This window comes from Paramormyrops kingsleyae, chromosome 13 (genome assembly GCF_048594095.1).
Source record: "Paramormyrops kingsleyae isolate MSU_618 chromosome 13, PKINGS_0.4, whole genome shotgun sequence".
Taxonomy (NCBI): domain Eukaryota; kingdom Metazoa; phylum Chordata; class Actinopteri; order Osteoglossiformes; family Mormyridae; genus Paramormyrops; species Paramormyrops kingsleyae.
The window spans coordinates 20,927,618-20,940,991 of record NC_132809.1 but is presented as its reverse complement, the minus strand read 5'-3'; the positions used below and the strand labels follow the sequence as shown (position 1 = coordinate 20,940,991).

The 13,374-nt window shown below is 41.8% G+C and overlaps 1 protein-coding gene and 1 long non-coding RNA gene across 2 annotated transcripts; one reads left to right on the top strand and one right to left on the bottom strand.

Annotated features, from left to right (window-relative positions):
• Positions 1-3,501: 3,501 nt before the first annotated feature.
• LOC111841637 (C-C motif chemokine 24-like) lies at positions 3,502-4,115 on the bottom strand. The gene is made up of 3 exons (XM_072698711.1): positions 4,047-4,115; positions 3,694-3,808; positions 3,502-3,601 (listed from the first exon to the last, which is right to left on the bottom strand). The coding sequence occupies exons 1-3, from the start codon at positions 4,108-4,110 to the stop codon at positions 3,502-3,504; spliced, it is 279 nt and encodes a 92-aa protein (XP_072554812.1). The 5' UTR covers positions 4,111-4,115.
• A 6,497-nt stretch (positions 4,116-10,612) lies between these two features.
• On the top strand, positions 10,613-12,171 carry LOC140578195 (uncharacterized). The gene is made up of 2 exons (XR_011982273.1): positions 10,613-10,752; positions 11,352-12,171. It is a non-coding gene; the product is annotated as an uncharacterized lncRNA (long non-coding RNA).
• The last annotated feature ends 1,203 nt before the right edge of the window (positions 12,172-13,374 follow it).

Sequence of the window (13,374 nt, the reverse complement as noted above, 5' to 3'; positions counted from 1 at the left end):
ACTAGGGATGCAACGGTACTCGGTAAAATACCGGACCGTTCGGTACACGCTGCACGGTCCGGTACGCCCTTGTGAACCGCGGTATTTCGGTTTTACACTTCCTTTTGAAAATGGTGCTTAATGCTTATCCGGCTACTTTTAAGCAGTAAGCGCAAATGAGCGAAAGCCCTCCACCGTAAGTTATTGTCCGTTCATTTTTCTCTTGAAACTCGGAAATTCCAAGTTGAGTGACATCACGTCCATCGAGCTACCCACATCTCGGAACAAACCTGGCTGCCTCCATGAACACGTTGCTGTTTCAGATTTCAACCAAACTGGTCCCAATCGTATGTGCCGTGTGAAAATACAGCGCCCACTTATTAAATAGCAGCATAAAATGAATTCAAAGTGCTACATATGAAACGCATATGGGTGTTAGCCGCTGAGAACCTGAATTTATTCAGCACAATCTTGAAATGCGTTATCTGGCTGGCGGGGCTGACTAAGTACGTGCAGCTTTGTCGCGGAGTCATCAAACGCTCCACCTTCTGTTAACATGAGAAACATGAGCTTGAGCACTATACAGTGATCACGTTAAGGCAAAAACTAAGAGATATAACTCAGAAAAATAACAATACAGACAACTTTTAAACGGCACAAACTATTGCGATCGGTTTGGTCGAAATCAGACGCAAATGGGAGGGGGGACAACATTTCAAACATTAATATCTCAGAAACTAAAGCAGCACAAAGGACAGTTTTAACGGCGCCCAAACCAGCACAAACGCAGTACATACGATTGCAATCGGTTTGGTGGAAATCAGACACAAATGGGGGGCCAACTTCATGCTGATGACGTCACCATGTAAACACACATTTATATCTCAGAAACTAAAACAGCACAAACAAAAATTTTAACGGCACAATCCGGCACAAACGCGGCACATACGATTGAGACCAGTTTGGTTGAAATCTGAAACATATGGGGGGGCCAACTTCACGCAGGTACCTTACCAGATTTTTTTGCAAGTATAAGATTACAGAGCAATTGTTTTATTTAACTCACATCACATATCGGTAGACATGGCAATTTCAAATCATCAAAACAATTTTAAAACAAACAATGTTTCGAAACGGTTCGAAAAGTTTCGAAACACAGCCTGCTAGCAAAAACCGGAACTGCAGCTACTGTATAGCAAACGCGGCAGAATAAAAACCTACTGCTGCAAGTTTCGAATGTCACACAGCTCGAACTGTCAAAAATGTCCATAATACAATATAACTTCTTTTTGATTATTTTTATATTCTGTCATAGGTATCCTATATCTGCAATTAGTGTACGTGTGATAATTTTTTTTCCAACCGTAATTCAACTATAGTACGAATCATACAAACGTTAGATTATTAATGTCTTTTGTGTATGGATGCGAAACCTCTCTTGCACTAATATCAGAAGCAGAGAAGAGGATGTTAGCAATATTATGAACAAGTCTGCACGTCCACTTCAGTGGCCTCTATAATGGAGCATATTTAGCCACCGGCTCCTTCCACCATGCTGTGCTAAAAATGCCACTGGGGATTATCGCTGCCCGAAGCCGTCAGACAACTGGTGACCGACATCACACTTTCTCCAGACGTTACACTCTCCATGCATAGCCATAATACGTCAGGAAGCATCCTCTCTTGTTATAATACAATCCGGTGCCTTGTGTTCTAACTGCGCGTAATTTATTTGCAGATGATTATTATTCTCATCTTTAAATATTCACGTTTAGTCTCACATTCTGCTCCTCAAGATTTTACATCCATTTGTGTACTATGTACTTTTTAAATCTGCTGCAGTATGTTTACTTTGCTGGCACCAGGTGTACAACCTTCTTCGCTCGCTTTGAAGTGCAAAATAGCACCAGTGCTCAGAAGACCCCTCCCTCTCCTGATGACCAGGTGATGACTCTGTCCCCAGACAGTGTGAGGAGATCCCTCAGCAGGGTCAACGCACGCAAAGCTCCGGGTCCTGACAACATTCCTGGTCGCGTACTGAGAGACTGTGCAGTGGAACTCACTGATGTCTTTAACATGTCACTGAACCAGGCTGTCATCCCCACTTGTTTCAAAACCACCACCATTATTCCAGTCCCAAAAAAGTCATCTCCCTCCTGTTTTAACAACTACTGTCCTGTTGCACTTACTCCAATCCTCATGAAGTGCTTTGAACGACTAGTCTTGAAGCACATTAAGTCTGTCCTGCCCCCCTCCTTGGACCCCTTCCAGTTTGCGTATCGGCCCAACCGCTCGACGATGACGCCATCCTCACTGCACTCCATTCAGCACTCACACATCTGGATAAAAAAGACTCATACGTCCGAATGCTGTTCATAGACTTCAGTTCAGCATTTAACACTATAATCCCCCAACAGCTCAGTCAAAAACTGGTCCAGCTGGGGCTCAACACCTCACTGTGTAACTGGTTGTTGGATTTCCTTACAGGAAGACCACAAGCAGTACGGGCCGGCAGTAACACATCCAGCACCATCATTCTTAACACGGGAACCCCTCAGGGATGTGTGTTGAGCCCCCTCCTCTTTAGCCTTGTCTTGTCTGGTCACCCTAGTCTATGCGTACTCTAGCTTTTTCATTTATGTTTCTAACTGAATCTAAGCAAAACCTTGATATTATACCTACTACTGTATATGTCCCTCTCTATACTTATCCCTAAATCACACTAACTGCTAACCTGTTTCACTAATACAACTGGATTTAAAATAATAATAATCGCCAAACTGCTCGCTCAAACCAAAACGCCACAAACAACCAACACGCACCGATTTTTTCCGGGGTTTTTTTTTTTTATAGGTTTTTTTCTCCTGCCGTGAACAATGACACGGCGGTCACGTGACTGATGTTTCGAAACACTATGTAAACTGTATCGAGACCAGAAGTTTCAGACATCTTCGGAATGGATCGATCCTGTGTGCTGAAATTGCCCATTTTTACATATCGGAAAAGAGCTTAAAATTGTATGGACTGTATTTGCTGGAAATAGGATTTGACTTAAAATATTAACTTTAAGTAAAAATCACTTGTATAATTGGCATAAATAATGCAATGGCGGTATGCTTACGAAAAGCATATTATGTTAGCAACCTACACCTTTAAGAACCATGCAGCTGAATAAAAAAAATTGTATTATTATCTCACGTTAGAAAAAAGAACTTCAAGAACAGCTCATGCAAGAAATATTTATTCATACTTGGAGATAAACTGAATACATGAATTCCATGCAAGCAAACAAGTATTAAGACATCTGTACAGTATATTACCCAAGCAAATGAATATAAATATATTATGCATATATCTGACAAGAATAAAGGTAGAAATTGAGACAAAACACAAAACATGCTAAAATATTGGCTGATGTGAACAATCTGACATCAGGAGTTTCATCTCCTCCTCTGGTCAGTCCTTCAGTGTCAGACTGGAGGTTGGTGCTGTGACTGATGGTCTCGGCTGTTTTTGTGGATGTCAGTCAGTGGTCTTCCTGTTGTCCAGCTTACTGGCATGGTTACTGACCCAGGCCTCCTCTGGATTTACACAGAAAGACTGGTTTCTTTTGGTCACAATCCTGTAGACAATCAAAAAGAAAATTTACATCATCCAACAGACAATGCACATGTTCCAGATAACATATGATATCAATGAGAAATAAACACTCACACTAATGCGTTTAGGGGGCAGGAGGGGTTAGTCTTGTAGAAGGAGGCAATGTGACTCAGTGGGATCCTTTTGTTGTAATAATCCACACAACAGGAAGCAGCAAGACCTGGTGCATCTATGGAAAACAGACATTCACTTTAATTGTTCTTAAACTTTATATCACATAACCTCTGCCAGAGTGTTTACGTGGTACAGCAGATACATTATATCAGAAATATGTCACACATTTATTAAAACAGACACAGTATATGACACAAAACGTAGTTCATAAGTACAATATCCAAACATGGTCATGGTCTCTTAAAGCATATAAAGATGCAAACAGTCTTATTTTGAGGTTCTGAGGCACTTACTGCTGTAGACAAGCTGCACAGAGCAGAGCAGCACCAGGAACAGAACAGCAGACAGAGTCTTCATGGTTCCCTCACAGTCCTTCAGTGTCAGACTGGAGGTTGGTGCCGTGATTGATGGTCTCAGCTGTTTTTGTGGATGTCAGTCAGTGGTCTTCCTGTTGTTCAGCTTGCTGACATGGTTACTGACCCAGGCCTCCTTTGGATTTACACAGAAAGACCGGTTTCTCTTGGTAACAAACCTGCAAAGAGTCAGAAAGTGTAATTACATCATCTGGAAAAAAATGAACAGAAGGATCATTTCCTTCTGGGTAACATCATGAATGTGAATGTGAGCAATAAATCTGGTCTTTTAGAAAGTGTTTCAGCATCAGTAAATTAAATCAGTTAAGATTCAGCATGATAAAGTGTCGTCGTGTTTAACTGGAGTTTGTGATCTATCAAATGAGGATATAAATTAAGGTCTGTTTACATGCCTTAGATTAATAATCCAGGTGCCGGTGATTGTGTTCCTGATAACAGCAGATGATATTAAAGAGAGAAAAATACTCACACTAATGCTCTTTTGGGACAGCTGCTGCTGGTCTCAGAGAAGGAGACAATCTCATTCAGTTTGATCCTTTTGTTGTAATAATCCACACAACAGGAAACAACAAGACCTGATGGATCTATGAAAAACAGACATTTACTTTGACTTTAATTGATAAAAATCATATTGCACAACCCCTGCCAGAGTTTCCACATAGTACAGCATTACTATACATAGTACAGAATAGACACATTATATCAGAAATGTTACATACACACTTATTAACACAGGCACAGTATTACACAAAAATTTACTTCATAAATATAATCTACAAATAGTCATTAACCACTCAGAATCTCTCCTAAACCATATAAAGATGCAAACAGTCTAATTATGAGGTTCTGAGATACTTACTGCTGTAGACGAGCTGCACAGAGCAGAGCAGCACCAGGAACAGAACAGCAGACAGAGTCTTCATGGTTCCCTCACTGGATCCCAGCTGGATGGATGCAGAGGCAGAAGGAAAGAGATGGACAGAGAGAGAGGAGCAGCCGTGTGCTGAAGGACAGAGAGGAGCTGAGTCTGGTCTGAGAGGCGCCTCTGCTCTGTCTTATATAGAGGCAGAGCTGCATTACTTCTCTGAACGCAGCAGAACTTCCCTAATATTTCACTTTCTTATAAGGAAAAGCTGATGAACATGCAGTTCTCTTTATTCCTTATTTTAGAGAAAATAGACCCAATACATCAGTGATGAAAATTTTCAAAATTCTTGTTAAAAAATAAACGGATTTAATTTATTTGAAAATATCTATTGAAATCTCATTTGTTTTTTACTAGGTACTAATAATATATTTATCTTCACACTCAGCACCATGACTTATAAGGCCTTTTTAAAAAAATTTTGTGTCCTGTCCGGCAGCTTTAGCAAGCAGAATAATGGTCTGAATGCACTGCTGTGTCAGACATATTTGCTTTACCATGAGGGGCTCTATAAACTCTGTATAGGCCCTTCATGTTGGTCAGTTTCTTTTTATTTGTATATTCATTGTATTTTATTTTTAACACATAAAATATTTCAGTTGCTGAGCTGCCCGGAAGGGAGTGATAGATTAGGAGGAAAATGTGTGAAGAAAAGGGGTAGGGAGAGAGATTAAAAAGGAGGGAAGAGGGAAAAAAAACAAAAGGGGAGACAACAGTGGGAGAGAGAGGCTAAGAAAGACAGGAGTAACGTAAAAAGCACATAACAAGGCAAAAAAAAAAACAAAAAAAAGGCATTTGAAATTCAACCAAAAATGCATAAATACAAAGACACAACCGGAAATAAAGAAAATAAAACAGATATACAGACATACAGAATTGTTACGTGTGCTTGGAAGGGAGCGTGTAAGTGTATTTGCATGTGTGTTCATCTGTGTGGGGGAGGTATGTGAACACGTACAGTATGCGTGTGTTGGGTGCGTGTGAATTTCTCCATGGAATGCACTTGATAGCGAGGGTGGGGGGCCGCAACCACACCCCACAAGAGCCAGAGGTCAGCGGAGACAGGCCCAGGAGACCCAAGGCGTCCGCAGCCCCCCAAGAGCACGGAACAGCCAAGGCCCCACATCCCTACGACAGCCGGGTCCCCACCCCAGCAGGAGGAGGAGGGAGGACCCAGGTGTAGCCCCCGCAGACCAAAGGGCACGAGCCCCAGAGAACCAGAGGCAACAGGCAGCCGACCCCGCGAGGGGGACGACCGCTCCTGCACGGGCCAGGGCCAGGGCCCCAGAGAGCCCCACTTGCGCCGGAGAGGCCCGAGCCCCCCCCCGGGCCACCACCTGGGGAGGAGGGCCAGCAACCATACCAAGGAAGCAGCCACGCCCGGGAAGGAGCAGCTAGCCCCAGACCCAGGCCCACACCGCCCACACAGACACCTCGCAGACACACCTCTCAGCCATACACATAGACCATACACCCACTCACACAACATACACAGACACATACACAGAGACAAAAAGACATAAGCCCATCCACTCCGGACCGCCCTCCGCCATGTGGGGGAACGGACGCCACCCCCCAGCGCCAGCCGCAACCGCAGCGTGCCGCCAGCCGGACGAGTGCCGAGTGCCCCCCCACCATCGCGGGCAGGGAGATCGGTGTAGGAAGACCCGCCCACTCTCCTCCCCCACGCACCTGTGTGAGAGGTGGAGTGTTGGATGCATGTGTTGGTGATTGTGAGTGTATGTGGTATACGGGATGAGTATGACTGTTGAGAAACTTAAGATGGATTTAAAATTGATGGGGTAAGCGTGGAGGAGCACTGCTTGCAAAAAGCTCTCCTCCCCATCACAAGACCCTCAATGTATATGGTGTGAGTAAAATTGAGGGGCGGGCAGCAGTGAAGAGGTGAGTGAGACCACCTCAGCGGCCCCACCCACCAACCTCTAGGTAGTGCCCCCACCCCTCAAGGCCCTGTGTGTATACCGATATGTGGTGACTAAAGTGCAATTAAAACAAGGGGAGGCAGAGGGCCGCGCAGCACAGCGAGTAAGGCCATGTGAATTGCCCCCCTCACCACAGCGTGTGCGGCACATACCCACCCCGTTCCTACATGTGTGCGTGGTATGCTATGTTAGTGAGAGGGGAGAGGGGCTGTCCCCAGCCCGGGATCGAGACATGCCACCCCCCAAACAGCGCAGGCTGGCCCCCCAGACACGGACCAACCCCCTCCCCCCCCCCCGGCGGTGCCCCGGAGGGAGCACAGGCCACCCCCGCGCAGGAAGGCACCCACCAAGGAAACGGCCAGGCCCCGGGCACCAGAGCTCCAGACCCACCACCCAAGCCCGCACCGAAGAGGCCAACCACCCATCCCAGGGCCAGCCCCTTGCCACCACTGGCACCCCAGACCCCACGCCCCATGACTGCCAGGCAGCACCCGCCCAAGCCCCCCCCACCACCACCAGCCAGGGCAAACACCCAGACATCACAGGACAGCAGCCACAGCCCCCCCAGCTCCAAGAGGCCACTAACCGCCCATAGCCCGGGGGCCCAACCACGCCACCCGCCAGAATCACGAGGAGACGAGACCACAGCCGACCACCCCACCTACGTAATGGAATTGGCCAGAGTGGACCAGAGAGAATCCAATTCGCCCAATTGATTTTTTTGGAGGGAATCAGACATTCTCTCCAGACTTATGTGGTGTAGAATTAAATTTCTATACCTTGAATGTTGGATATACCTTCCAATATCGCTCATTAGCTGGATTGGATTAATAAAAATGTCGGTTCCATATTTACAGTGATCTCATGTCAACCAACTTCAAATTGGATTAAATCCTTCAACTCAGTTATATTATTATGATTTATATCATTTCTAAGCTTAGAATCAAACTGGATGGAGTTAAATAGCAAAACAGTTGAAGAGGCATGGGAATTTTTTAAAAGCACATTGTTGCAAGTGCAAGAGGAGTTCATACCTGTTTCCAGCAAAACTAAATCTAGGAAACGACAACCAAGGTGGTTTACTAAGGAAATTAAGAATAAAGTCAAGAGGAAACGGGCTCTGTTCCACAATTGGAAAATATAAATATCAAAATTAAGCAGGAGTGTCTAAGTCTACAGGTAGAGTTAAAAAATAACATTAGACTGTCCAAGAGGGATGTAGAAAGAAAAATGGCATTGGAGGCTAAGGATGACAATAAAAGTTTCTTCCAATATTTTAACTCCAAAAGAGCTCTAAAAGCTGAAATCACTAATTTGCAGGATAGTAAGGGCCTTATAATTGAAAATGAAATTGATATAGTAAATGAGTTTAATGATTATTTTTCACGGGTTTTCACAGTAGAGAACACAAGTAACTTACCACCAATTAGTACGAATTCAGCGTCGTCTATGACCAATATATGTATAACTGAGACTGATGTGGTACAAAGCCTAGCTAAACTCAAAATAAATAAATCTCAGGGCCCTGATGCCATCTTACCTATATTTTTAAAAGAGATGAGGAATATTATTAGCCAACCTTTAACTTTAATATTCCAGAAATCGTTATCTGCGGGTGTGGTACCTTCAGATTGGAAGCATGCTAATATAACACCCATATTCAAAAAAGGGGATAGAAGTAATCCAGCAAACTATAGGCCAATCAGTTTAACTAGCATTACTGGAAAAATAATGGAAGCTATAAACCAAGTGAAATCGATAGATTACCTGGATGCAAATAACATTCTGAGGGATAGCCAACATGGTTTTAGAAGAGGTAGATCCTGTTTAACGAATCTACTTGAGTTCTTTGAGGAAGCTACAACTGAAATTGATCAGAAAAAGGCCTACGATGTGATCTACGTAGATTTCCAGAAGGCCTTTGATGTTGTCCCCCACAAACGGCTCTTGCTGAAGCTCAAAGCTACAGGGATTTTAGGAACTGTGGCAGCTTGGATCGAAAACTGGTTACCTGACAGGAAGCAGTGAGTAGTTATTAGAGGCACAATGTCACAGTGACACCAATACATTCAGTAAACTGGTTAAATTTGCAGACGACACCAAGGTGGGTGGTGTAGCTGATACTGATCTAGCAGCAGAGAGGCTACAGTGGGATCTGGATTTAATTAGCGACTGGACTGATACTTGGCAGATGAAATTTAACACAGATAAATGTAAGGTAATCCATGCAGGGAGCAGAAATATTGTTGTGTTCTGTACATTCACCAATAGGTGGCGACAGAGGGCAAGGTTTGCTCGCTGTGTGTGCTTCCCCAGAAGAAGAATACAGAGAGACTTAAAAATTTTGTTTGATTTTGTTACTCCTTACCCTGCTTTTACCACTCCAGTCAGTTACCACGCAACATAACAAATATAAAGTACAGATATTTTATGGGTTCCACTGAAATAAAGGTAGCTGATTACGAGAAAGATCTCGGTGTGTATGTTGATGCTTCCATGTCCCACTCTCGCTAGTGTGGGGAAGCAATAAAAAAGCCCAATTGAATGTTGGGTTATATCTGTAGGTGTGTGGAGTTTAAGTCAAGGGAGGTGATGTTACATTTATATAATTCCTTGGTAAGACCCTAGAATATTGTGTGCAGGTTTGGTCACCATACCTTAAGAAGTACATTGCTGCCTTAGAAAAGGTGCAATGGAGAGCTACGAGAATGATTCCCGGTCTTAGAGGAATGTCTTATGAGGAAAGGTTAGCTGAGCTGAATCTGTTTAGCCTTGAGCAAAGGAGGTTAAGGGGGGACATGATCCAGGTCTATAAGATTCTAACGGGTCTGGATGCTGTTTAGCCAAATGGCTTTTTCAATATTAGTTTAAATACTAGAACTCGTGGCCATAAGTGGAAATTAGCGGGAGAACATTTTAAAACAAATTTGAGGAAGCAGTTCTTTACACAACGTGTAGTTAGAGTATGGAATAGTCTTCCTGCTAGTGTAGCGGAAGCTAAAACCCTGGGTTCCTTTAAATCAGAGCTAGATAAGATTTTAACAAATCTGAGCTATTAGTTAAGTTCTCCCCAAACGAGCTTGATGGGTCGAATGGCCCCCTCTCGTTTGTAAATTTCTTATGTTCTTATGTTCAAATTAACTTCTCTTCAAAAACCCAAAGATCACGGCAGTCTAAAAGCTCCCAACTTCCTCCATTACTTCTTGGTTAATCGAATCCAGTGTATCATTAGATAACATGCGCGCGCACACACACACACACACACACACACACACAAACACACACACACGTAGGGTAAACATATCCTTATGGGGACCGCTCATTCATTTCTATGGGAAAAATGCTAACGCTAACTATGACAACCTTAACCCCTACCCAGCCCTAACCATAACCACAAGTAGCCAAGCAAAATACCAGAGTTTTTGCATTTTTAGTTTTTTCATTGCAGTCTCAGATTTTTTTAAAAGTTTTATGAAATTTATCACTTTGTTGGGACATTGTCCCCCCACACTCTAAAAAACGCTGGGTTGTTTTTTCAACCCATATGCTGGGTTGAGACTGCTGGGTAACAAAGTTGGGTTGATTTAACCCAATTTGGGTTGAAAATCGGTCTTGAACTATAACCCAGCAGTGCTGGGTTGGGAACGCGGACGTGAAAGAGAGCACGCACGTCACGTCAACATCCAGGGACATCAGCGAGAGTTGACGGAGTTTTGCGCCGTCTTTAGAGGGAAGCCAGTGAAATTCTGTCTGAAACGTAAGTTATTCAGTGTGTATTTAACAATGTTCATAATAAATAAAACATTTGCTTTACTGTATAATATATATACACGCAAATTTTAGGCTTTCGGTCAGTTGAACTGAGATTACCTAACGACTAAGCGACGGCCGTGCTCCGCCATAACGTAAAATTTTTAAATATTACTTTTGTATATGTTAGATACGGTTTTGATATAGCGGAGTTTACTTAACTAATTTGATTTTGTCAGCACATCCACATAAATTTCCCGCTCTGCTTGTAAGGTACATTTCGTTCAATTCGTTTGACTTAGTTGTACATTCGACAGCAAACGATGTTAATTTACTACGAACATGTAATTTCTTTAATCCTGTAAATGGTTTGATGCAGGCGGGAATGTCTGAGCTCAGCTCAGGCTAAAGGAGGCTTGAAACTAAGCATAAGGCCATGGTCAGTGTTTAACTAATGCTGATAGCTTGGTGTGTTATGGTCTTTAATGCTCCTAAAGGTTTTTTAGGTGTTCTGAAGGTAGCTCTAAGGATATTTAACTTTTACACATTTTTGAGTTCTTAATGAATCTATACCATTTCTTTTTTATTTATTTTTCCTTTTTTCAGATTGGGACCAATATGGCTGAGTACCTTCGTTCAGAAGAGTCCATTGAATTTTCTTATGTTCTCATGCTTGGAGACAACCACTGCTTTCAAGCCTTTGCTATAATAAATGGCACAGCATTTGAGCAAAGTACATTACTTGCTGCAGTGGACGTTTGAAATGTTTTCATATTTTAAATACATATTTTCTTGGAAGTAAATTTGACTTCAGTCACTTTATATCTCAGGATATATTGATGTTTGCACATAATTGTTAATGGGAAAGTTATCAAATGTTTTCCTATTTTTTCTTAATCTTAAATTTGTATTTTCTTAAGTTTTTTTTTTTGTTTGTTTTTTCAGTCAGTTTGATGCCGTTTCATTATTACTTCTACATATTTTTTCAGTTGATGATTTATATATATCAGGATATGTTAATGTTTATGCACAAATTTGTATTTTAAAGTTAATCTTTCTGACTTCAGTCAGTTAGATGCTTTTTCATTATTACTTCTACATACTTTTATTTTTCCTCTACTCTGCAATTACATTGCAATTGATTCTTACTGATGATTCCTGTATATCTCAGGATATATTAATGTTTATGCATGATGTAAATGTTATGAAAAGTTTTCATATTTCAAATTGTGTTTTTCTAAAGTTAATTTGTCTGACTTCAGTCTGATGCATTGTTACTGACTTCAGTCACAGTGTTTCTGTGATAGTTTGATACATTTTAATAGAAATTGTCTTAATGCTGAGGTGGAGATGGGAAAATGTCTTAAATTCATATGGACACATTTTTTACATGTTTTGTCATAAATAAAATTCCATTACTGAAGTATGTATTGCTGTAGAATTGTTTTTATTTTAGTAATTTTAATCACCAAAGTTTCTAGATTAAATTTCTGACCCATTTTGGGTTACATTCAACCCAGCAGTGTAGTCATTTTTAACTAATAGTTGGGTTAAAAATCACAACCCAGCATGCTGGGTTAAACGTGTAACCCAACTTGTTGGGTCAAAATAACCCAGCGTTGGGTTAGTCCCTTTTTTACCCAGCGCTGGGTTACCAAAATAACCCAAATTGGGTTGTTTTTAACCCAGCAGTTTTTAGAGTGCATAAGGTAAGGTATACCCGCTCTCACAGACACACACACAGACACTCACAGACACAGACACAGACAGACAGACACACACACAAGCTGATAACCAACATAAACACTTACTTCTTTCAGTCTCTTTCTTTCTCTCCCTTATTCTGGCTTTGTCCTTATACATAGTGTCATTGTACCTCAAACCCACATTTGATTGTTGGTACATCTGTATGTGTTTGCATCTCCATTGTTTAGTAAATCACTGGTGTCAATTAAAAAAATGTAAAATGATCCCAAAATCTTCCGGAGAAGATGATGACCAGAAGCTGTATTGAAAAGAATAATTTTTCAGATCAGATTTCTGTGTTCATGCGTATGCAGTAAGAACACCTTGGAAACATAATCCACAGAATTGTTTTGCTGACCTGAGAAACCACTCATGCAAGAAGCAGCAAAGTAACACACATGTGAACACAAAGCTTTCAAGCACAATAACTTTGTCAAATTTCAATAATTTCTGTCTGTGAACAAGCTGGGATGAGACCAGACTGTGGTGATCAGAAAAACAAAGAACCAGCTGACAGGCTACTGGGTGAAAAAAGTCTGTGTTTTTTTCATAGAAAACCAACATTCTCTTATCACTCTAAGAAAAAGAAAGTCAGTACATTTGAGGCCAAACTACCTGGAACCACCTCCAAGGCAAGGCACAGAAAGGATACTGGCTGTATGATATTTAATAGAAACTTTAATAATGTCAGTGTTAAATGATAATTATCCCTTTAGATATGTACCTTCAATTATTTTGTTATTTTTATTTTTATTGCCCACCACCACCACCCCCCCTCTTCGGAGGACAACTTTATTTTACATTAAATTAAAGAGCAAAGAGTGTGGCCACTCCGAACTCACCCGTCCTAGTACCGTGATTATAAATTTTTTTAATTAAAAGG

Bases quoted from the DNA above. Each gene is read 5' to 3' on its own strand.
- LOC111841637 (XM_072698711.1), bottom strand. From the start codon at position 4,110: ATGAAGACTCTGTCTGCTGTTCTGTTCCTGGTGCTGCTCTGCTCTGTG. The intron at 3,809-4,046 runs GTAAGTGCCTCA...TGTTTTCCATAG, and splicing joins TGTGCAGCTTGTCTACAGCA to ATGCACCAGGTCTTGCTGCT. The intron at 3,602-3,693 runs GTGAGTGTTTAT...GATTGTCTACAG, and splicing joins TGCCCCCTAAACGCATTAGT to GATTGTGACCAAAAGAAACC.